Here is a 25,300-nt window from a genome sequence, read left to right on the forward strand (position 1 = left end):
GACTGCATGCAACCCCCAGGGAGATTCATTTGACCTTTTTCCACTCCCATGCCCCGGTGTCGGGTCGATTGCAAAACCAGACACCTTTCAGCAGCTACACAACTTATAGGTGACATTTGTCAAGCAATATTCCTCACGTTTTTCCCTGCTGATGTTGCTTCCCATCACCCTTTTATATTAAACTTCCTTTGAAACTGTTCTTCGGTGATACCTGGCTGTAGTTCCCCCGTAAACGCCGAGGACAGAGTGCCTCAAAGAAGAGTGGCCCACTTATTATTATTATAATAAAGCTAGGACACCTCGTAGAAATAGCTTCACTATTCTCTTTAGTGAGGACAAAGCAAAGCACAGTACATGGGATCACAAAACACTTCTGGTTGTGCAGCTCACACCTGCTCTGCACTTCATGCAATATTGTCAGGATTAGACGACACTGTGCATTCCTTCAGCCCTGTACAGAGCAGATGTACCTCACCAGCAGGGTCTCCACTGCACTTTTCGTTAGGGGCTGTGGAGTCCCTACGCCACCACGCTGCAGGGGAAACACAGCGCTACACAGCCAGGTCTCTCCAGTGTGGAGGGACTGGGCTGCCAAATAGATCTGGGGAGGGCTGTGCCATGCGGTCGCCTAGGCCAGTCCTTGTGGACGATTCTAGCATTGAGTTTTGTGCCACACACAAGCTGTGTGAATGAATGGAGATCTTCACTTAAACTATCACAAAGCATTCGTACTGGAGGACAGCTGTGAATGTCTTGGGGAGCCTTGCACAAAAGCTCTGCGGGATTAAGGACCAGATATTAGGAACTGGATTAGCACGGTGTTATCTAAACAGGTTGTGCAATGTGTCATCTGACGAGGAGCAGCCCTGCCAAGAGGAGCTCGTGCACATGCCATCACAGCAGCCATTCATACACTGCACAATTTAACAGGGATATACAGGAGCAGTTTAGTTCTACCTGCACTCAGATTGCCCTTTTACATTTAGAATCTAGCAACAGCTCGTTCTTTTTCATTGCTTAGAGTTCTGTTCCATTAGAAGGCTGAAGATTTACATCCATGTCGCTGTAAAACTCTAGACTGCGTACTATAAACATGCTATTAAATGCTGCTGTAAAGCTGAACAGGGTAAAGCAGCGCAAAAACCCAACTGTGTTCCAATTCCCCCCGGAAGCAGTTAGCCAACAGATCTGCAGATCCCTGAATCCCAGTCTGTGGGAGGCCTGGATCGCTCAGGAGGAAGCTATTCTTTGCATCCTTCACATCCACATCTTATTTTTAGAGCCTCAGCAAGAGTGCTCCCTAGTGTTACTCTATACAGAAAGAAACTGACAATTACACTGTGTGCAGAAACAACAACCATTGGAACTGTATCATGCTAAAAACACTGTGTGATGTTTAATATGCAAACAGAGTTTAGTTATTTAAAAACAAAACAAAAACAAGGTGCCGGGCAACAGGCCAAAACCCAGGCCCCTTAGGACTGGGTTAAAAAGCATTGAAAAAGAGTTTCACTACAGTCTCTGAAATCCTTTTCCCTGTGCATGCCTCACTGCTCAACCCACAGCACTGAGGACTGAGTCTGAGGATCTGGGTGCAGCGATGTTGGGGTTCACAGCACTGAGGACTGAGTCTGAGGATCTGGGTGCAGCGATGTTGGGGTTCACAGCACTCACCAGAGGACTGAGTCTGAGGATCTGGGTGCAGCGATGCTGGGGTTCACAGCACTGAGGACTGAGTCTGAGGATCTGGGTGCAGCGATGTTGGGGTTCACAGCACTCACCAGAGGACTGAGTCTGAGGATCTGGGTGCAGCGATGCTGGGGTTCACAGCACTGAGGACTGAGTCTGAGGATCTGGGTGCAGCGATGTTGGGGTTCACAGCACTCACCAGAGGACTGAGTCTGAGGATCTGGGTGCAGCGATGTTGGGGTTCACAGCACTCACCAGAGGACTGAGTCTGAGGATCTGGGTGCAGCGACGTTGGGGTTCACAGCACTCACCAGAGGACTGAGTCTGAGGATCTGGGTGCAGCGATGCTGGGGTTCACAGCACTCACCAGAGGACTGAGTCTGAGGATCTGGGTGCAGCGATGCTGGGGTTCACAGCACTCACCAGAGGACTGAGTCTGAGGATCTGGGTGCAGCGATGTTGGGGTTCACAGCACTCACCAGAGGACTGAGTCTGAGGATCTGGGTGCAGCGACGTTGGGGTTCACAGCACTCACCAGAGGACTGAGTCTGAGGATCTGGGTGCAGCGACGTTGGGGTTCACAGCGCTCTCCAGAGGACTGAGTCTGAGGATCTGGGTACAGCGACGTTGGGGTTCACAACACTCACCAGAGGACTGAGTCTGAGGATCTGGGTGCAGCGACGTTGGGGTTAGGAATCTTGTGCCCAACACCCATGCAGCTGCACTACCAGCCATATTAATAACAATAAAAACACTAGCTATTATATAATCACCAGGGTCTTCATGCCTGGTCACTGTGTAATTATTAAACCACTTGGAATGCCTCTTGGAATCTGGTGGTACAAGAGAAACGCCGTCCACACTGTGCATGCCCTCTGAAAGCAAGCTTCTTCAGACCACAGCCCTGGATTGCCAGGGCTAGCGGCCACTGCATTTCATTTGCAAGGACTAATGCCTTAGTAAAGCATAGTGCATGGGGGAGTTTCATTTTTTCAGCAGATTGGGGGAGCTGGGGGCGCTGGCATGGCCCCCCAGCATTGGCACCACCATGAGGTAGTTAGATGGGGCGTACCCCCTCTGGCCCCGTGCCTCCACCAGGCTCCATTCGGGGCTCCCTCGTTTGTCATGGTGCTCCAGCACTTTCACCGGCTCACCAGCCTGCAGGCTTAACTCGTGGGAGCCCCGCGCTGAGAAGTCGTAGCCCGCTAACACCTGCAGGAGGGAAGGAAGAAAACGTACACGTGCTGCATTGAACCTGTGATTCCAGATACATGCAAATACTACATCAGTGTCATCTGTATCGTGAACAAGCAGATCACTGTGATTCCAGATACATGCAAATACTACATCAGTGTCATCTGTATCGTGAACAAGCAGATCACTGTGATTCCAGATAAATGCAAATACTACATCAGGGTCATCTGTATCATGAACAAGGCAATCACTGTGATGCACAGCCACTGTGTGTGCATGTAAACATGTCATTGTGACATACCTGAAAGACAGACAGGCAGACAGGCAGATATCTGCATGTACAGTACCTCCATATTCTGATAATCTCAGTCCATAGCATTCATCAGTGGCTCTCTCGGTACTTTGACTGCTCCATTGCTCCACCTGCTGGCTTGTTGTGGGAATTTCTTAAACATGGTCTTGCTCCAGCACTTGTCTGATCTGCTGCGGGGCTCCACATTTTACTATGCAGTCCTTGGACCAGCACATCTAACATGCCTGGTGTGAAGCGCAGCTTTCTGGAGCTCGGGCTCTGAGCTGGATGCACCGAGGACACTAGGGCAGTCATGTCTCTATGATGTCACTGTGATTTCACTAACCTGGAAGCAGGGAGGGGCTGTAGTCCTGTCTGTCACTGTCATCTCAGTGTAGGAGTGTCTCCTGCACTCTGCACCGCCCACAACAGGAGATAAATACTGGGAAGAGGGGAACTGGGAGGGAGAGATGGAGAGGGATGGAGAGCGGGAGCGGGACGGAGATGGGGAAAGGGAGGGGGCCAGTGCCACCTGGTGGTAGGGTTTTAGTTTTCCAGCTGGGACGTACCCCCTTCGACCTGAAAGAGACCCCAACGGGATACAGTCCAACAAAACCACTGGCGATCCTTCAGTCTGTATTAGAAATGCACCAAATAAATAAAGGAATATGAAACATTTTATATTGTATTATACCATACAGGATATACCAGTACCTCCAGCCTCCACCAGCCACCGGTGCTGGTCTCCGCGTGTGTCCATCTCTTGCAGGACCCCCACCAGCTCCCCCCTCGGCAGGGTCAGGTCCAGCTCGCGGCTGCCCCCCACGTTGCTGCTCACTTGGTAGATGCGCTCCGGTCTGTACTTCAGGGAGAGCGCTCTCAGACGCTGCTGGCTGGAGGGACTCAGGGGCTGGAAGGAGAGCAGGAGAGGAGTTACAGCTGAACGCCATGACCACAACATCTAAGCCACTCAGTCACAGAAAGAAGAGCTGTTTAATGGAGTCACAATCCTACTTCAGGCTGTCCTTGGAAAACAAATCCAATACAAATGCAAAGCAGGAGCACGGAAGAAGCAAGGCAAAATGCAAACTTCCCAGCGCAGTATTTATTTAGTAAGTGCTTCTTTACCATTGCTATTGGGGTGTTGAGATGTTCTCCGATGCTCTGGCTGGCACTCTGCACCTTCTGGGTCCCTTCTTGGATGGCATCTCCCACCCAGCGCCAGAAAGCACTGGGGGGCAGGTGGCTGTGAGGGAGCTGAGGGGAGCACAGATTGCAGCATGAGGAACCGCGGGAACTGGTAAGAGGTACAGTTTGGGGAAATGGTCCCCCAATCCCGTGATAATAATTACAGTTTTTCAACGTGTTTGAATTCTGCAACGGTTACCAAGCAGATATTCCTGTTCATAATACACAGAGTTACAGTGCTGTAAGTCAAGCATCACAAAGACAAAATCATATATTCTGCTAGTTAGCATGTTCTCTGTGAAAATCAGGAGGACACACCCCATTGACTATCTGCACCACACATCAAAATGATCTGAATTCACTTCAAGACATTTCACACCTGAAAGAAACAGAGACATGCGATATGAACATGTCTATGATAGCTGACTTATTGGAGCCCCTGCAGTCTGTCCCATGCTGGTCCAGGGCACACCTGTTGCAGGTACCCCTGGCTGAGCCGCTCCACCTCTGCAGCCAGGTCCCTCTGTATGCAGCTGAAGGCCCCCAGGGTGTTCAGGAGGAGCTGGGTGCCGGTGGCGTTGAGGCGTGGGAGCTCGGACAGTAGCAGCGCATTGAGGGCCTGGTAAGTGTTTGCGACCTCCTGCTCCTCGTAGCTCACGGAGCCCGACCGACGCTTCTCCTCGATCTGCTCGAAGTCCAGCAGCTTGTGCAGGCGTTTCCGGATCAGGTTACGAGGGCCGGCCATCAGCTCTCTGAGCGTGCAGAGTGGCCTGAACACCAGGGCCTCCAGCCTCCGCCTCTGGAAAGAGAAAGGGAGAGAGAGGGGGGCAGAGAGAGGGATAGGCTGCGTCTGTCATCTGTTCCGGATAGAGTGACAGGGTTTGGAAATCATTACTCACGAACGTGGGGTATATCCACTGGTGCATTGCTTCTGAAATCTCCTTATAGCACCTGACAGCCTCTTCATTTTCAATGTCCAAATCCCGCTCGTGTGGTCTACTTCTGAGGAAATCCTTGAGCGAGAGAGAGAGAAAGAGAGAGAGAGAGAGAGAGAGAGATGATTACCTCACCCTTCCTCCTGTAATCAGGGAGCATGGCCAAGTTGTAAGAGATTAGAAAGAGTGTGTGTGCTTTTCTTTTGTGATACTTCTTCAAATACGCAACCTGTATACCCAAGACCTATAAGTATTCAAGCAATCAATGTGTTGCAGCTCTCTGAGCTCCTCGACTCAACGAAGCCGCCACACAGAACGAGGAAGGCACTTCTTCAAGAGCAGCTGCTTTGCCTCATTGTCACCCAATTACAACAATTACAATTACAATTACAATTACAAGAAGAACAATTACAGGAACAGAACAAGCCAAGTCACACAAACACTCACTGGTTTAGTTGCATGCTTGGGCATTCAGAATCCACTTTTCTTAATCGTCATGCTTGGGAGAATCAAAGGTAACGGCCTTTATTGCCCAAGCAATGCCTGGGTGAGCTGAAGGCTTGGCAGGCAGGTGCAGTGGAGAAGCCAAAACCAAACTGAAACAAGAACTCCCTGCTGTACATTACATTATAGCTTCTAAAACCCGACCACAACACAAAGCTGAAACAAGAACTCCCTGCAGCATATACAGTCTCCATATTAAAAAGGTCTTCTCTTTGGGATTCCGCAGTCATGTAAATGAGAACTGATTATCTATTTGAACTGTGTTTTGCAGTATAACTGCAGCGATGGTGAGAGTAACCCTTACCTCTAAATGCTTCAGATAGACGGCCACGTTCTCCTGCAGGTCTGCGACCCCCTTTTCCAGGACACACATATATTCTTCCAGGGAGTCGAACTCTTTGTCTTCTGTCTAGAATCATAGAAAGGTTTGAGTAACATTTACCATTTACTTGCTTACTTGTGTAATCAAACCCTGTGTTTCAGGTATCTAACTTTTTTTTTGAAAAAGAAAGACCACTGAGATTAAGAAAGGTTTGGATTTATTTGTGAACAGCTCTGCACATCTTTAAACAATGTAATCTTTAAATGTACACAGAAAGGTTTCCCCATTTATAGCCTTGCTGGCCTGATTTATTTCTGATTTGCTATCTTTACTGGGTGTGTTTTTTCCTTTCTGAAATAAAATAAATACACAAATGACGATTTAGAGTTCAGGGATTTGAGAATCAAGCCCAGTCTATAAAAACACAAAATGAATTATAATGACATAGACGAGATGCTTTAGCCGAGCCCCCGTCCCACTTCATAAACACCACTGCAGAGCAGCACAGCGAGAGAGCCCCCGTCCCACTTCATAAACACCACTGCAGAGCAGCACAGCGAGAGAGCCCCCGTCCCACTTCATAAACACCACTGCAGAGCAGCACAGCAAGAGAGCCCCCATCCCACTTCATAAACACCACTGCAGAGCAGCACAGCGAGAGAGCTCCCGTCCCACTTCATAAACACCACTGCAGAGCAGCACAGCGAGAGAGCTCCCGTCCCACTTCATAAACACCACTGCAGAGCAGCACAGCAAGAGAGCCCCCATCCCACTTCATAAACACCACTGCAGAGCAGCACAGCGAGAGAGCTCCCGTCCCACTTCATAAACACCACTGCAGAGCAGCACAGCGAGAGAGCCCCCGTCCCACTTCATAAACACCACTGCAGAGCAGCACAGCAAGAGAGCCCCCGTCCCACTTCATAAACACCACTGCAGAGCAGCACAGCGAGAGAGCTCCCGTCCCACTTCATAAACACCACTGCAGAGCAGCACAGCAAGAGAGCCCCCGTCCCACTTCATAAACACCACTGCAGAGCAGCACAGCGAGAGAGCCCCCGTCCCACTTCATAAACACCACTGCAGAGCAGCACAGCGAGAGAGCCCCCGTCCCACTTTATAAACACCACTGCAGAGCAGCACAGCGAGAGAGCCCCCGTCCCACTTCATAAACACCACTGCAGAGCAGCACAGCGAGAGAGCACCCATCCCACTTCATAAACACCACTGCAGAGCAGCACAGCGAGAGAGCCCCCGTCCCACTTCATAAACACCACTGCAGAGAAGCACAGCAAGAGAGCCCCCGTCCCACTTCATAAACACCACTGCAGAGCAGCACAGCGAGAGAGCTCCCGTCCCACTTCATAAACACCACTGCAGAGCAGCACAGCGAGAGAGCTCTCGTCCTACTTCATAAACACCACTGCAGAGCAGCACAGCGAGAGAGCCCCCGCCCCACTTCATAAACACCACTGCAGAGCAGCACAGCGAGAGAGCTCCCGTCCCACTTCATAAACACCACTGCAGAGCAGCACAGCGAGAGAGCCCCCGCCCCACTTCATAAACACCACTGCAGAGCAGCACAGCGAGAGAGCCCCCGTCCCACTTCATAAACACCACTGCAGAGCAGCACAGCGAGAGAGCTCCCGTCCCACTTCATAAACACCACTGCAGAGCAGCACAGCGAGAGAGCCCCCGTCCCACTTCATAAACACCACTGCAGAGAAGCACAGCAAGAGAGCCCCCGTCCCACTTCATAAACACCACTGCAGAGCAGCACAGCGAGAGAGCTCCCGTCCCACTTCATAAACACCACTGCAGAGCAGCACAGCGAGAGAGCTCTCGTCCTACTTCATAAACACCACTGCAGAGCAGCACAGCGAGAGAGCCCCCGCCCCACTTCATAAACACCACTGCAGAGCAGCACAGCGAGAGAGCTCCCGTCCCACTTCATAAACACCACTGCAGAGCAGCACAGCGAGAGAGCCCCCGTCCCACTTCATAAACACCACTGCAGAGCAGCACAGCGAGAGAGCCCCCGCCCCACTTCATAAACACCACTGCAGAGCAGCACAGCGAGAGAGCCCCCGTCCCACTTCATAAACACCACTGCAGAGCAGCACAGCAAGGCGTTTGATTAGAAAGCTTACCTTGGGTACGATGCCAGCTTCATGCTTCATCATCTGGCTCAGCCTGGCTGTCTTCTTGGCGATACTGTGCTTGTTGATCCGGCACAGTCTGTCCATGATTGTAAGGCTCTCCATTTTCTTGTATTTGTCGGCTGCAAGGATTACAAGTCAGGAAAGTCACATGTGTTTGTGATAAAGATCTAGACTGGAATAGCCTTCAATGAATGGTACTGAGGACCAGTGCTTTAGCGCATGATTGAAAGAAGTAAAGATCTAAAGATCTAAAGAATGAAAGGTGTGGAGGCCTCATCCTTACCCACTTCCTTAAGGCGCTTGTACTCGTTGATGCGGACGTTGAGCTCCACAGTGGCAGTCGCAGCCTCTTGCAGGCGCTGGTAGCCGGGGTGAGAGGGCTCTGTGTTCTTCAGCACATTCTGCAGGAGCAGCGGGTAGCGGGCAATCCTCTGGACTGGCATCACCATGAAGAAGGATAGGCTCGAGGCATTGGTGTGGGGTCTGGAGGGGGCACACAAACGGAAATGGAGTCATTGAGTCACAGGAGAGACGGTTCCGAGGTTACTAGGATTTCCAAGGTTACTCAAGAGCAGTGTTATAGTCATAGCCGGTGAGGATCCTCAAGACAAAACCAACCACAGTTTAACTGCTGAATAAAATCCACAGAAGAGGAACTTCAGGATGGAGCTAGACTGCAGCTCAGGAGTTTCTGAAACTGCAGTATCCTTTGAGCTATTTAATAACACAGTTAAGCTGAAGTTTTAGTGTAGCGATAGCCTAAGCCTGGAACAGCCTCTACCTGAGCCTTGCTTTCTCTGAGATGTGTATCTCCAAGAGTGAACGGGACACTCAGTTTCCCCAGCCCTGTTTATCCATGTGCAAGTCAGTTATGAAGTAATACAAAGCCCTGCTAGAGATGCAGTTAAACACAATAACCTACGCCACAGTCTTTATCGTTTGTATGATCTCCTGCCAGAGTCCCTCGCTCTGCTTGTAGCTGGACTCCAGTGCAAGCGTGTTGGTGTAGCTGGCACAATACTCCTTGTAAACACTCTCCAAGTCTTCTCTCAGGCCCAGAAATGCTTCGCCTATATAAAACACAGGAAGACACTGTAGGATTTTTGGCAATATACTGTTCAACATATTGTCTCATCAAGATTACCGTCCTTACTGCAACACTGCTTGTTTTCTGTTCCTCTAATAGCCATTTATTTCAATTGAGGGCCTACGAATTGTTGCAGGAGGGAGCATGATTTAGATGCACTGTATGTTGCACACAAGCCAAATACTCCGTCTCTTGGGTGCAAGTTGACACATTTTTCTCTGCGACTGTATATTCCCCTTCTATTTATTGCTGTTCTATGGTGAGTGCACAACATTATTCTGAACGATGTAGGCAATGCCAGCTGAAATCCCTGTGGCCCCAAGCTGCAGCAGAACCCTCACCCCCACCCCCACACACCCTCACCCTCACCCTCACCTTCAACCCCACACTCACCCTCACCCTCACCCTCACCCTAACCATCACCCTCACACTCACCCTCACCCTAACACTCACCCCCACCCCCACACACCCTCACCCTCACCCTCACCTTCAACCCCACACTCACCCTAACCCCCACCCTCACCCTCACCCTCACCCTCACCCTCGCTGCAGCGGAACAGAGATGCATGGGAGTATAAGTTTAGGTGGCTTTACCAATGCAGCCGAGGAACTGTGGGTCTGTGTGGGCAGTCCTCTCTAGGAGGCTCAGCAATCGGATGGAGACATCAATCACGTCAGCGATGTTCGCAAACAGTCCTGCCAGGTCCACTGAGGGAAGCTGAAGGGGAAATGAGGAAATGTTTCAACTCCCCTCCCTCCTCAAGTCAAAACCTGAAAAGTGTTCTTAACTGGCTACAGATTAAATAACGTTTCCTAACATATCAATTGTCTCACCAGCACATGTAACCAACCCTAGGATTAGACTGTAATTACTCTGCTTTTATCCTTAAAGCAGCCTTCAACCAGTGTGTGCCCATACAGAGAGTCCTCATAATCACACCATTATCTAGAAACACATCTATGTAAAAACTGAGAGATTATCGGGTTATAGCCCAACACAACCAGGACACGTCTAGAGGAGGCTGTGATAAAAGTTTGTTGAAGATTTGCAAAAAGTTTGCAAAATAAAGGCAGTTGTCGTGTTCCCCATGTAGAGTGAAAGGCATACTGATGGACGGGCACACATAACCGCATAGGGGGGGTTCTCATTGAATGAGGACCCCAAAAAGAAACTGCTGACGTTTTTTATTCATTGAGATTCAGCACCTGCTTGAGCTGCAGGCTGCTTTGGATGTCCAGAGTGCAGAGCTGCAGCATGTTCAGGTAGTTCCTTTCGGTGGACACCAGCTCCTCGACGGCGAGAAGCTGCTTCTGTTTCATTCTGTCAGGGATGGGGGCAGGTCCAGCGGGCTCCTCCTCTCTGGAGCTTTCCGTCTCGGGAGCGCTGCTCTCAGGATCACCCTCCATCTCGGCAGAGTCTGATAGAGGGAGAGAGAAGAACACAGTGTAGCGCAGCACTGTGGCACAGATAGAGGCTATATCCCCATCCACAGTGTAGCGCAGCACTGTGGCACAGATAGAGGCTATATCCCCATCCACAGTGTAGCGCAGCACTGTGGCACAGATAGAGGCTATATCCCCATCCACAGTGTAGCGCAGCACTGTGGCACAGATAGAGTAAGAAGGATTTTATGATTTAGGTTTAGACAGCTGCTGTGCTGAAGGACTCAGCAGAAAGCAAATCATGCAGCGTTATTTAACAACTGCTATAATGGCCTAAACTCCCCTAAGCTGGCTCAAAATCTCCCGAAAGCATGTCAGATATAAACCATGGTATGCATTACGCATAACACAAACCACACCATACATTCTGCAACAGCTTAACACATATACAAAAATGGTGCGTGTACCAAAAAAACACACCAAAAAAAACACAATACTGATTTGAAATCAGTTAAATGTACCGTATTTCCACCAGCTGAGGGAAACTCTGAAGGGAAAAGAAAAAGTGAAAGCAAAAACAAAAGCATGAGAAGAAGAACGATCCGTGGGATAAGGAAATCAGGGAAAGGTAGAAAACACCAGAACGTGAGCAACGGGTGTGTCACTGAGTGTGTGTGTGTGTGAGTGTGTGTGTGTGCTCTCGAAGCCTCCCTAGCAACAGCAGTGCCAGTTCGATTCACAACACACAGTCAGGCACCTGCAGCACAGCGACTCACATGTTCTATAAATCAGGGATCAGATATCTAATCCAGAGGCTGGATCACACAGAGAAAAAGGAAAAGCTTTACCTTCTGTCCCGATGGTGGTTCTGCTCTGAGCACTCAGTAAACAAGCTCACGCAGGGGCAGTGCTAGCCGACACACACACACAGGCACACACAGGCACACACACAGGAGAGTCAGCTGTCCTGTTTGTCAGGGCAGAGTCAGGGACGGGCCGGCCAGCACAGACTCAGTAATGAAAGAGCTGATTGAGCTGAGGGGGATGATGTAAGCTGTGTGGAAACTGCTCGACTACAGCAGTGGACTTTCACTCTGGGGTCAGCTGGGTATGAGAGGGCAACCACTTTAGTAATTATAGAAGCATACAGCAGACGTGGAACTATGTGTACCGTAAGCATGGGCTCAGGTTGTTCTCCAATTCAAATGTGTTGTGCCATTGTTAAATGAATTCTGCAGAAACAGGCTCTGGTCTTGTACTTTCCCATACAGCAACACTGCTGCTATATCCCTGTTGATATAAGTTTAACGCCATCAGTTTGCACAGTCAGTAAATGTGCAGTTTCTTCTGTGCATTTCTCATGGTTATACTTTGCATTTCTCATTGTTTTTAAATGTGCTTTACAATGCTTACCCATGCTTTGCCATGCTTTGTGTGTGTGTGTGTGTGTGTGTGTGTGTCTGTGTGTGTGTGTCTGTGTGTGTCTGTGTGTATGTGTCTGTGTGTGTGTGTGTGTGTGTGTGTGTGTGTCTGTCTGTCTGTGTGTGTGTGTGTGTGTGCGTGTGTGTGTCTCTTTGTCTGTCTGTGTGTGTGTCTGACTCACACTTTGCCAGGGGGTTTGTTTTGAATAGTTTCTAAATAGAAAACTCTCTGCTCCGTCACCCTCTTCCAGGCACAAATGACGTGTGTTCAGTTTTCATTTAGTTTGCTAAAAACAGAAATGTGACTCAGAGAGGACACAGGTTAGATGCAACTTGAATGAGCTGACCAGGGCTGCAGTGCTTTACACTGAACTACAAGGAGAGGGGCGGGGCTGCACTTCATACCCTGCATCTCTGCAGACCTGGTCAAAGATTACACTGTAATCCTTATTGTTGTGTCTAAAAATGCTATTTCAGCAAGAGAGGGTTAGTGTTTATGGAACGGCTAAAACGACTTTAAATAAAGTGAGAGTTGCATCGACTTTCCTACTGCACGTCCTTTAACTGGCATATTAACTTAAACAAATGAGCCATTTTCAGCACGACTTCTTGAAGGAAAGTGGACAGACACCCCAGCCCTGGGACCTCTGTGCACTTCAAAGACTAGAGAGAATAGACACTCACGCAAGCCCCATGCACGTGGTATCTCCTTCATCATGCTTCTGTAACTGCCAGACCTGTAAAACCACTGCCTACAGCATCACACACTGATGAATGTGAGCTATGAGGGTATTTGCTTTATGATTAAACGAACCTTATCAGAAATGTGCATGCTACCCACTGCAAATGATGACAAGCAGTTTCCACTGCTCATATAGAAAGGGTCTATTCACAGCTGCATTAAATAAATATTTGGGTGAGGAATCAAGATTAGCTGGAAATGATCATTCAAAAACCGTATGGAAAGTTACATCAGCTTATCTACAAAGTCACATTTCAGAGGTCAAAGTAGTGATAAACACAGAACAGAACAGTCTCCTGTCCAGCTCTGATCAGCAAGCCATTCCTTCATTTTCATGCCTGGTAGGTTTGGTTAACCTGTAACCTACTCTAATGACGTGGGAATCAGAATATACAACCAAATCAATACAATGACATTTGCAACACTGAAGACATTGAAAAAAAAAACTACATGTAGCCCTGTAGAGCTTATCCTAGTTATGGACTGTAGTACCATTCGTTGAAATAACTAAGGCATGGTAAACACTCGGGCTTAACGGGAGCGAGTTGACGTTTTAGACTGACCCTGCGTGTAAAGTTAATGAAGGCTGGAGTCAATTGTAAATAATTGCTACCGTGTACAGCACGTCATCAGCGCACGGAATTCACTGCTTAATCTTGAATGGCTCTCCACGCGCACGTTCGGCACCAACACGATACTCTGTGGTAATGTTCCTGTAAACAATGATGGAGCACTGCATGTTCGCCAGTGTAAATCAGAACTCCAAAGCTTCCATCTATTGTCACTCTCCTTTTGTTTGAAATATTAATTTCTATATATAGCTCTATCTTCAACAGCAGTACAGTATAAAAAATGTAACTACAGGTCGCATTTGGACCCGATAGCGATATAACAGCTTCGCAATGCAAATACATGCCTTATACAGCTCTCTGTATTACAGATGCATTGGATCAATTAGACACCGGCTCGGTGCAAGCACAGCGATGGATGGTTAAATATAAACATCCTGGTCCTGGTTGCCACAATAACAACAACATCAAAAATAACAGTCTAATAATTATAATACAATAATAATAATAAATATAATGCATAAAGCACGGAATATACCAACCACTGAGAGATCCCAGTCGGCGCCGCAGTGTAGGTCTGTGCAATCCAGCCACAGTCTTCACAAACCCGTCACCTCAACCTGAAATACGTACGAGGATGAAACAGGGAAGCTATAAAACACCAGCAATACCAGCCCAAAGCTAGCGTCCACACAGCCGCACAACGTGAAAGAATAGCGACGGACACCGGCTCGTTCTATCCCTCTGCCGCTCAGGCGCCATGCAGCGGGGTACCGGGGTACCGGGTTACAGGTAGACGGAGAAGGGGCTGTTCTCTGAGCACGGCTACCGCTTACATAAGTGGTGCTGCAATGAAGCTTGTTTGCTCAGACTGATTGCTTGTTTGTTTACCAGGCGTTGAGGGCTGTCCTATACAGTACCAAGAGCGTGCACCTGCTGTAATTCCATGCTACCTTAATGCAAGGCTATGCGCATAACAGGTTATTCTGCATACCGCCATCTACAAACGGCATCAGATTTCACAGACATTCTTGGATAGGTGCAGTTAGTTTATGAGGAGGATAAAACAAACAAGCAAAATATTTTAAGAATGATATGCGGAAACAAAGAAATTAATACGTCTAGCACATTTTCTAAAATAAATAAATAAAACCTTGAATAAATGTAGAAGTCCTTAGGGTGATGAAATGCCATCTGCAATCCGCAGAACGGATTTTCTTTGATGAAGGAACATTAAAGCAGATGGAGAATCGTTTGAAAGCGGTTGTTTCTGTTTCTAGTTTTAGATCCTGGAACCTAATCACTTCCTATATGTCGTAGGTCAGACTCACTGCAATCTTGTGACCTACAGCACAGGTACCAGCACCCTGCAGTTCATAAAAAAAAATCCTGAATTAACATAAAAAAAGACAAGAGACAAGAACTCAGATATTCTCAGGAAATAAAAGCAAATAATAATGCTAACAAACGACAGGAAAGACAACTGATTTGAAAGCATTAGTTAACACTTCTTTGATCACAACATGAAGGTATCAAATCCAGAAGCGCAGGGTGTCTGGGAGGAAAGCCATAATGAGAGACACATACTGCACTATCATCAGACACCTGGAGAGACACATACTGCACTATCATCACACACCTGCAGAGACACATACTGCACTATCATCAGACACCTGGAGAGACACATACTGCACTATCATCACACACCTGGAGAGACACATACTGCACTATCATCAGACACCTGGAGAGACACATACTGCACTATCATCAGACACCTGGAGAGACACATACTGCACTATCATCAGACACCTGGAGTGACACATACTGCACTATCATCAGACATCTGGAGAGACACATACTGCACTATCATCAGACACCTAGAGAGACACATTCTGCACTATCATCAGACACCTGGAGAGACACATACTGCACTATCATCACACACCTGGAGAGACACATACTGCACTATCATCAGACACCTGGAGAGACACATACTGCACTATCATCAGACACCTGGAGAGACACATACTGCACTATCATCACACACCTGGAGAGACACATACTGCACTATCATCAGACACCTGGAGAGACACATACTGCACTATCATCAGACACCTGGAGAGACACATACTGCACTATCATCAGACACCTGGAGAGACACATACTGCACTATCATCAGACACCTGGAGAGACACATACTGCACTATCATCAGACACCTGGAGAGACACATACTGCACTATCATCAGACACCTGGAGAGACACATACTGCACTATCATCAGACACCTGGAGAGACACATACTGCACTATCATCACACACCTGGAGAGACACATACTGCACTATCATCAGACACCTGGAGAGACACATACTGCACTATCATCAGACACCTGGAGAGACACATACTGCACTATCATCAGACACCTGGTGTCCCTTTGGACCCTGTGAGTGACTGACCACTACTCACAAAGAGAACCTTATTTTTCTTTTAATAAATCAATTCATGAAACAGTTCTAGACAGCTGCTGGCTTACTTTTTTTTTTTTGTAAGCAGTGCTAAGCAATGAGTCACAATGATGGGGAACAATCCTAAAACACTCTCATGATCTGCAGCTGATGTGCAGTGGTGTTCTTTGTGGGAATATCTGTGTTGAGTGGTTTGAAAAGCAGAAGAACTTCAGGACAATACTGATGTAACACATCCTGGAGACTGGGTTGTTCAGAGGAAGCTGGCATGGTCAGGTGATGTTCTGGCATGCCAAAAAGGACATGTGATCAGATATAGGCAGAAGAACAAGCACACAACGATTCGTAAAGGAGTTAGTCAGCCCTCGGTATTATAAGCCATTTTCGCTTCCAAGGCTGTAGGGTGTGTGGATTGAGTTTGGAAGGGAAAGGGGGTGCTGCTCTATATGAAGTCGTGTAAGTATGATCCTATCAAGCTTGGCTGCACATGCAGGAATTCTGTTCACAACTTCCATTTTTTTTGCTGTTGTTACTTTTTTGTAAAGGCATGTCTAGATCTATACAGACCTTATAAAATATGGCTGTTGCAGGGACACCTTTAACAGGTTAAGGTGTCTGTGGCGTGTGTAAAGGCATAGCTAAGTGTAGGTACAGGAAAAATAAGAACAGAAAGATAAACGCATGGTGCAGCCCTTATAAAAGCTTCCCGTGGTATTTTTACACTTTACCACGCTTTACTACACTTTGCTTTGCTTTTACTAGGGTACATTTGTCTAAGGAGTAATAGCATGGGAGACTGAATACTGGAACAGTGGAGCCTGTGATTGTGAAGTCCCTGCATTGTGCATGTGTTGTGTTGAGTTTGCTATGCAGAAGGTATTTTGGCACCTTGTAAAGATTAGATCATTTCTGTTCAGTGTTAAGCTGCTGTGGTAGAGTGTCACCTTTTTCAATGTGAAATTATTAACAAAGTTCATTCACAGCTTTTTCATCAGCGAACGTATGGTTTAAAATATTTACTTTAGCATTTTATTTAAATGTCGTATTTTATTTTTTAAAAGGACAGTTGATAGACTGTTATAAAAGCTTACCACAGTAAAAGCACAGCAAAGTGTAATAAACCACAGTGAAGACATGCTGAAACACATCGAAGAATGATAAAGAGGTTTATAAAGCAGAATAAAAAAAACAGCATTGTAAATAAATAGTATAACTTTGGAAAAAAAGCATGTGAAAACTGCAAAATTACAGTGCACATTTACTGTGGTAAACTTTTATAAGGGGAACCCCTTTGCGGTAGCCACTGTTTTGTGTTCTCGTGGTAAAATGCAGATACAGTATAGCTGTCTAGAATGGAGACACATAGTGGAGACTCATATACAATGCATGAGAAGCAAGACTACACAATACAATACAGTACAGTGTTGAAATTACTTCAGAGCAGCCAAAACAGGGTGTTCCATTTATTACTGATAACACAGGTTATCTACCTGAACAAGTCTCACTTTATATTAGCAATATGTTATTCAGATGTGTCTCGGTCATGTAGAATAGAGCAGGGTGCCCACACAGCCCTAATGTAAAATATTGTTTCTGGAATTTAAATGCACATGTATTTATATCCATATCTGCGGAGATCTAGGCTACTGATAGAAACAGTAAAGTATGAGACAGAGGTAACAGGCTGTTGCACAAGCACATGAGGCATATTCTTTTTTGCTTTTTCCTATAGAGTGCTTTGATGACTCATGATCTGATGTCATTGTGTCAAGGCTGGAATCTGGTGTTACCTGCTCTTTCAGGAACTGGAAGTTGAGAAACTAACTCCACCCCTCCTGCATAGAGAAAACAGATCACTTCCCTGTTGAGGGAATACTGCCTATAGCTTTCAGCGCATGTTCATGTCACAGAGATCTCTGAGTCTGACAAGAAACTGCAATCACGGAAGCTAAAACTTAAAGGAGGAGCTTTTTGTCGTCACAATGCATGGGATTCTCTTAATCTTTGTTTTTTTCCTCCTGGAATCCCGGGTACAGATTGTGCCGACGGCAGGATTCTCCCTAAGGAACTGCACGGTCCAAGGCTCTCTGAATTACACTGACCGGCTGAAGGTCCTTTGCTATCAGATGGAATTCTACCACGTGCCTTCTGATATCCCTCGCAACACAAAGGTCTTAGACATTTCGGGCAATCGTATCTCACAGCTTCGGGAAAATGATTTCAGAAACCTGACAAACCTGAAGAACCTGAACGCGTCTCGCAACCAAATCTGTCATGTGGCACCGGGCACGTTCCGGGATCTCACAGGCCTGCAGGAGCTGAATCTCACCCAGAACAAGCTGAGCGTGCTCTCAAGCAGCATGTTCCATGGACTGCTCAACCTCACCGTGTTGAAACTGGCTTGGAACCGCATACAAAAGATAGACCCCGACGCTTTCCTGGTCCTTGCCAATGTTAGGCTGGTGAACCTGACGTCGAATGTGCTCCACCAGCTTGAGGAAGTTCAACCCGTTTTAAAATGCCCTCACTTGGAGGAGCTGAGCCTGGGATCCAATGGCTTTTCAACTTTCAGCACTGAAGAGCTGACAAGCGTTCCCTTGAATTTGAGAGTGCTCGACCTGTCTAGTAACCCAATCACCAGTTTTAATGTTAGCACAGACGTTTTCCCCCACCTCGTGGATCTGGATCTCTCGCACTCAGGTCCAAAGGATGGGCTGCACTGGGAGATGAGAAATCGCTCTTTTTTAACTGGTGTGAAGACACTGTCTTTAAACGGCACCCGCATTTCAACACCTGGGCTCTTCCCTGTGATAGAAAGCTTCGCTAGCTCTTTAGAAGTTCTCCACCTTAACGATTTCCATGTGGATACAGTGGTTAACATCTTAAAGAACGTTTGCCTCTCTCTACCTAAACTCCAGATCCTCAGCCTGCGAGGGGATAACCTTAGCACTCTCCAGGACAGGCTCTTTGAACGCTGTTCACTGGTGTACCATTTGGACTTATCAGATAACCAACTGAAAAGCGTGTTGGATTTCTCTTTCAGAGGTATGGACAGCTTGCGTGTCCTGTACCTATCCCACAACCAGCTGGTCGCTGTTCCCAATGCCACCCAGAGCATCAGCAACCTAGAATATTTAGACTTCAGCTACAATCTGATCGATCATCTACAGAGCTGGGATTTCAACAACTTGACCAGGCTTAAGCATCTCATCCTGGTGGGGAACAAAATATCGACAATCACAGGTTCTCTGTTTGGGTCCTTGTTCAACCTGCAGGAGCTGAAGCTTGGTATAAACCTGATTCTGTCCATCCCAGAGCCATTGTCAGGAAGCCTGCATAAACTTGAGATCCTGGAACTGCGATCCAACAAGCTGAGCACCATCAAGAAAGGCACCTTTCAGAACCTGCGTTCCCTTAAATCCCTCAACCTAGTGGACAATCAGATAGCTGACATTGAGGAGGGGGCTTTCAGAGGGTTAGTCCAGCTGAGAGTGTTGCTGCTGGGAAGCAACAAGCTTACCAGAGACACTTTTACAAGAGAGAATGTCTTGACAGGCATGCCTTCCCTCACTGAACTTCAGATCTTTGACAACTACCTGGAGTATGAGAGCAACGCAGAGCTAAAGTACCCTCCTTTCAAAGCCCTGAAGTCTTTGAATTACCTTGCCATCAACAGCCAAGGTCACAATGGCCTCATCCATCTGCCTTCCAATTTTCTGGAAGGGTTAAGCTCCCTCAAGGAACTACATGCTGGCAACCTGAACCTGGACTTCATACACCCCAGTACCTTCAACCACACTCCACACATGTCCTTCCTTGACATTAGCAAAAATGCCCTCAGTTCTGTTGACCCGAAAACCTTCCAGACGATGCCTGACCTCACAGAATTCATCTTGAGCCAGGCACGCCTGCCGTCATTTGATTTTCTGGCCCAGGCCAACCTTTCCAAGCTTAAGTTCCTGCGAGCCAGGGGCAACGAGGTTTCTGTGGTCAACAAGACTCTGATCCTCTCCCTCCCTAAGCTCAAGTACCTGGACCTGCAGCAGAACCCCTTCATGTACGGCTGTGAGAATGCCTGGTTCCTTAACTGGTCCAGGCAGGACCCCTACACACAGGTTATCTACCTGAACAAATATTCCTGTGGATACCCGGACAATCTCCGAGGAATGAAGCTAGAGGACTTGAGGATAGACTCTTGCACTGTGGACCTGGACTTTATCTTTTTTGTCTCAACTTCCACCCTTGTGACTCTTACCATGGTGTGCTCCTTCATCTACCACTTCCTCCGCTGGCAGGTTGTCTATGCCTACCATCTCTTCCAAGCGTTCTTATACGACAGGAAGCAGAAGCCGTCCAGACGCTACGAGTTTGATGCCTTTGTTTCGTACAACACGCACGATGAGCCTTGGGTCCTGAGGGAGCTTCTGCCCAACCTGGAGCAGGGCCATGGCTGGAAGCTGTGTCTGCACCACAGAGACTTTCAGCCCGGCAAGCCCATCATCGACAACATCGTGGACAACATCTACAAGAGCCGCAAGACCCTCTGCATCATCAGCCGCCACTACCTGGAGAGCGAGTGGTGCTCCAGGGAGATCCAGGTGGCCAGCTTCCGTCTCTTTGACGAGCAGAAGGACGTGCTGGTCCTGGTGTTCTTGGAGGACATCCCCAACTGCCAGCTCTCCCCCTACCACAGGATGAGGAAGCTGGTGAAAAAGAAGACCTACCTGAACTGGCCCAAATGTGAGGAAGAAACCAGACTGTTCTGGCACAAGCTGAACACAGCACTGGAGACCCGAGAAGAACCCAATGAGGAGAGTCCGATTCTGTCTGGCTTAGAGACTTGTGACTGAAACGTTATGCTTTATGTTGTTATAGTTTAACTTGTTGAATTACTGGTAGAATGTTTTTTAAACTCGACTCCAGAAATAAGACTCCCATTGCAAAGCAGTTTGAGCCATTGCTGGTTTTAATAAGATATACCTAACACTGAAGAACAACAGACACCTCAGTACCGGTATCACAGAAAAATAATTTGTTTTAGATTTTAAAGACATACATCTAGAGAAGCGATGGAGGTTTCTGCAGCACATTTAGAGGTACTGGTTGCAACACATTTTAGAAAATAAATACATACATAAAATGGGATTAAAATGAACAAAAAAAGGGAAAAGAGCCATTAACACGTTATTTCAAATAATCATTGGTGTGGTATTGTGAGCTACCTAATTAAAAGCTAGAAGCTTTGCTTAACTTCATTATTGTTCTTATAAAATGTTTTTTCTATCATTCTCTTCGTTTTAAATCTTAACTTTCAATATAGATTTGTTATGGCTTTGGCAGCTTGCATGACACAATGACAGCTCAGACAGCACGCCCTGAAATGTCAAACATTAACTATATTCAGTGAGAACAGACGTGGTATAATGCATACAGCTCACAGCGATGTTAGCGTAAAGCCGCTTTGGGTTCATTGAGAGACACGGTGGAAGGCAGCGCTGTGCTCAACGTGACAGGAGCTTTACTCTTAATACTCACAAGGGGGAGCTCTTGCACTGGATAACAGCCACGATACCTGGGCTTCTGCAACGTCATATTTAACACTGTTGCGTGGGAAATGAGGGAGAAGGGATCTATCTGCGAGTACAAGAAGCATAAAAATGATTTAAAAAAAAATTCAATTGAATTTATTTATTATTTATGCTTTTTATTTTGTTTTTATGTGTTTTTGTTGTTGCATTCAATAGTCTTCTGTTAATTCTATTCTGTTATAAACTAAGATTTAATCAAAGATGTTAAGAAACTAAGCCAAACCAAATGAGACAAGCAAATCTTATATAAAAGAAGCACTCACACACACACACATTGATCACACAGAGAGGAAACCCCACCCCCTATGCTTTCATTAGTCTTCAGAAAACCTTTCTTTGCTTTCACCACTCTGTGCTCACGTCCTTCACAGAAACTGGTGAGGCAATCGGGTCAGCTGAGGACTGTTCTGACCCGGGGAAAGGGGATCTGATCAGAGCTGCTTCCCGCTGCAGCCACCTTCTCAAGCGCCCATCAGCTGCAATCACGGCCGCAGTGTGCCCCCACACTATCTGTAAGGGTGTCATCATGTAGACTCATGAAGCCCCAGGATGAGTCACTCTGGAGCTGCACCCAGAAGAGTCTTCTGCCTACCCTTTCACACATTGCATCATCATGCCCAGCTGCTGTGCCAGCTCTCACTTCCACATTCAAATAAGTATATATATATATATCCCTGTCTGGAGTGTGTGCATCATAGGGACACGAATACTTTCTGAGGAGACTGCTCTGACTCTCACAGAGCCACACACAGGGCTGTGAATATGTAGCTGAATGCATTTAGATAGTGGTAACCAGGACATGCTGGGCATGGCTGTTCCATTGTAATCCCTGCTGAAGGTTTTTTACAATCACCTCGCGATTGATCCCCTCAAGCAGGGCTCTCACACGCCTCCCAGTCTGTGCTGCAGACTTCCCTCTGTGAGTGAATACAGCGCTCTCATTCCAGGTATGTTCTGCTCTTACATTCATCTCACACACGATTAAAACAAAAAGACCTGTGCTGGGATTAATAAAGCTTAGAATGGGTTGCAAAGTTTGCAAAGTTTGTTTTAGATAAAAGATTGCTTTGGGTCTAGGAAGACACGTTCACCTATTCCCTGCTTATCAATAATTGCCATCCAAACACATTTTAGTCTTGCTAACTCTGTATGTGTTATTCATGCAGACACTGTATAACAGTGTATAAGGAGTTTGCTCTTGACGTTTCCATTTGTTAACACTCTTTTTAACGTTGACTTGTGCAATCAAGCCATTGTTCTTTTAATCGATTAAACGCACTGCTTGTGTGTGTATGTAACCCCCAGCTCACTCTGTCTCTGCCTGGTACATTTTCAAAGATCACAGATAGAAAAGTTTTTTCGATCCCTCACTTCGGAGTTTGTGACCTTAGACAGCATGAAGCGGGAGAGAAGGCCATGCTCATAACGGTCGAACAAGTTAATAATTTATTCCTTTAGCTAGAGCGATTACAACTTTATTAGCTAACGTTAGATATCTAATTGTTACCCAGCGCAATTTCTAGCCATTCACGGATCCGAGCACGAGGTTCTGATTTTCTTCTGTAATGCGGTCTCCGGTCTCTTTTTTTGCTTTCTTGTCGACTTTAAGTGTAATTATTTTAATTAATTACGCATTGGACAGTGTTGTTCTTATGTAGTTTTGTCTTTTGATCGTTTTACGAAATACATTTTCTAGGTCGCTCTCACAACTCAAAGCGCACCCCCAGGAGCTGACGTTTAACGTTTTAAATGGACTTTATACTTTACGTGCGTGCACGCATAATCCGTGCATCATTCTAAGTGTATTTTCTTGAGGTGTGATATGTAAATAGTGTTTTAATGTATCGATCATTTTCTAAGATGTAGCCTGTTTATATATTTGCATTTTAATAGTATGTATTGAACGTGTTGCTGTTATTATTTGCTTTACACAATTTGTATTGAAATATTGAAATAACTAGCTAGTATTACTTAATGTAGCTAGAGTGAAGTTTTATATATAATGTTATTTAAAATCCAGATGAATCTGCAGATGGCATTGTGAAATGCATCACCAGCTCACTGGAGAGGTTTGGATTATCTCTGAACTCAGTTTCAGCTTTCAATGGCAACAACACACGTCAACTATGGTGTCCATTGCAAAACAAACCGAGGGACAGCCGAAACAGGTGTTCAGTAGAGCTTATCAAAAGTGAGCTCCTTGTGAGCCTCTGTTTTGAAGTGGGGTGTGCAGACTTCCACTCCTTGATCATGGAGGACAAAACTCTCCTTGCTGCTGTAAGAAGCAACCAAAAATATGCATGAAAAAGGAAATACAGAACTTAATGGCTGCCAATAAAGATTCAATATATGTTGGTGCCATCCATGTTTGGACACAACACCATTGTTATATCTCATCATAAGCAATTTGTAAATCAGTAATCATTTCTACTTTACTAACAATTTCTAAATTCACATATCTTAGTCATGTTGACAACCAATCCTGATTCTGTAAAGACTTACAAACTCAGGCTGAGAATTGATCAGAATTAGTATGTGCAGAGAGTTTACGAAGATCAATAGATCTTTTATTGTATTTATCTTTAGCTTTATGCAGCATATTCACTCTGTCATGTGACTTCCTGTCAGCAGAAATTTCATCGGGAACCAGGGCAGGCTGCATGTCCATTGCTTCATTTGAAATGTGCAATAGCTTTGTGGTATTCATTTTAAAGAGGAAATTAATTTTAAAGGGAACTTGTAATTCCCTGACCACATTCTGGCGCCTCCTTAAGACTCACTTCTTCAAACAGCACCTGTAGAACTCCTCTGTTTGTATCCTGGGACACTATCACCCTTCATTTAAATGTGCTTTATTTTGCTCTTATCTGCCCCCTATTTTACTGCATTTAATCCTGTACTTCAGAATACTGTAATCTGCCAAGTGTTTAACCTGTAGTATTTTGTATTTAATCATATCCTGATGTAACTATCACTATTTAATCATATCCTGATGTAACTATCACTATTATCTGCTGTATTCTTGAATTGTGGTTTGTCACACTTGAACAAAAGTTATAGTATTTCTTGCTCTTATTGTATTACTTGTATTGTAACACTTGAAATGTACTTGCTTGCGATTGTAAGTCGCCCTGGATAAGGGCGTCTGCTAAGAAATAAATAATAATAATAATAATAATAATTCCACATAAGGTTTTTCATTGATATTTGTTTGCAATGAATGTGTGTGAAATCCTGACATTTGTTTGAATTGCCAAGAATCAACAAAAGTGCCCTGGAACTAACGTTATATATAATAAATGTTTTTGTCCAATAGAAAACATAAAAAGCCTATGATGCTTTCATTTGTCAACATATCTTACAATACATTAACTAATAATTGTGTTTTAAGAGGTCTACTGTATCTGTGAGAGTAAAAAAATTAAAATGTGTGTGTGGGGGGGTTGCGTTAGGATCTGTTCCTTATTTTTGAGGTCATGAGGTAGCAATCCTAGCCTGAGCCACTCAAACACAGAAGTACAGTCAGTATATAGAAATGCATTCATTTTTAGAGCTTGTTTAATAATGTTGCTGGCTGCTCTTTATAATTAGAGGTCTTCTCAGATCTTCGGACTAGCAGTCCTGCACCATGTGGTGGCTATGCTGCTTTCATTGAATTAATTGATCGGAACATTATTAACCCACCTGATCAAGAGACAGGAGAATTCCATGTCTGTCTGAGACAATGGAGTGATTACAGGGAGATACGTGATACGACAGAG

General features: G+C 46.0%; 2 protein-coding genes across 7 annotated transcripts; one reads left to right on the plus strand and one right to left on the minus strand.

Annotated features, from left to right (window-relative positions):
* Positions 1 to 1,371: 1,371 nt before the first annotated feature.
* Positions 1,372 to 14,814, minus strand: LOC117413048 (rho guanine nucleotide exchange factor 37-like). 5 transcript variants are annotated; one of them, XM_058996503.1, is made up of 14 exons: positions 14,642 to 14,811; positions 14,031 to 14,108; positions 10,580 to 10,791; positions 9,968 to 10,091; positions 9,209 to 9,356; positions 8,570 to 8,769; positions 8,275 to 8,405; positions 6,107 to 6,211; positions 5,263 to 5,376; positions 4,836 to 5,162; positions 4,304 to 4,432; positions 3,890 to 4,085; positions 3,522 to 3,754; positions 1,372 to 2,901 (listed from the first exon to the last, which is right to left on the minus strand). In XM_058996503.1, the coding sequence occupies exons 3-14, from the start codon at positions 10,778 to 10,780 to the stop codon at positions 2,674 to 2,676; spliced, it is 2,136 nt and encodes a 711-aa protein (XP_058852486.1). In that variant the 5' UTR covers positions 10,781 to 10,791; positions 14,031 to 14,108; positions 14,642 to 14,811; the 3' UTR covers positions 1,372 to 2,673. The 5 variants fall into 5 exon arrangements, with proteins under 5 accessions (XP_058852486.1, XP_058852489.1, XP_058852485.1 ...); XM_058996506.1 differs by lacking the exon at positions 14,031 to 14,108 and having other exon boundaries at positions 14,642 to 14,814; XM_058996502.1 differs by lacking the exon at positions 14,642 to 14,811 and having other exon boundaries at positions 14,031 to 14,435.
* Positions 14,815 to 16,289: 1,475 nt separating this feature from the next.
* Positions 16,290 to 24,810, plus strand: LOC131699494 (toll-like receptor 13). Of its 2 annotated transcripts, none has more exons than XM_058996508.1 (2): positions 16,290 to 16,407; positions 17,988 to 24,810. In XM_058996508.1, the coding sequence occupies exon 2, from the start codon at positions 18,078 to 18,080 to the stop codon at positions 20,799 to 20,801; it is 2,724 nt and encodes a 907-aa protein (XP_058852491.1). In that variant the 5' UTR covers positions 16,290 to 16,407; positions 17,988 to 18,077; the 3' UTR covers positions 20,802 to 24,810. The 2 variants fall into 2 exon arrangements, with proteins under 2 accessions (XP_058852491.1, XP_058852490.1); XM_058996507.1 differs by having other exon boundaries at positions 16,292 to 16,407; positions 17,684 to 24,810.
* Positions 24,811 to 25,300: the final 490 nt, after the last annotated feature.

This window comes from Acipenser ruthenus, chromosome 22, assembly GCF_902713425.1.
Source record: "Acipenser ruthenus chromosome 22, fAciRut3.2 maternal haplotype, whole genome shotgun sequence".
Taxonomy (NCBI): Eukaryota; Metazoa; Chordata; class Actinopteri; order Acipenseriformes; family Acipenseridae; genus Acipenser; species Acipenser ruthenus.

Excerpts from the sequence above, each read along its gene's own strand:
- LOC131699494 (XM_058996507.1), top strand. The coding sequence starts at position 17,934 with ATGCATGGGATTCTCTTAATCTTTGTTTTTTTCCTCCTGGAATCCCGG.
- LOC117413048 (XM_058996506.1), bottom strand. The coding sequence starts at position 10,780 with ATGGAGGGTGATCCTGAGAGCAGCGCTCCCGAGACGGAAAGCTCCAGA. Across the intron at positions 8,770-9,208 it reads CAAACGATAAAGACTGTGGC|ACCCCACACCAATGCCTCGA; the intron begins GTAGGTTATTGT and ends TGCCCCCTCCAG. Across the intron at positions 3,755-3,889 it reads GTGGCTGGTGGAGGCTGGAG|GTCGAAGGGGGTACGTCCCA; the intron begins GTACTGGTATAT and ends GGTCTCTTTCAG.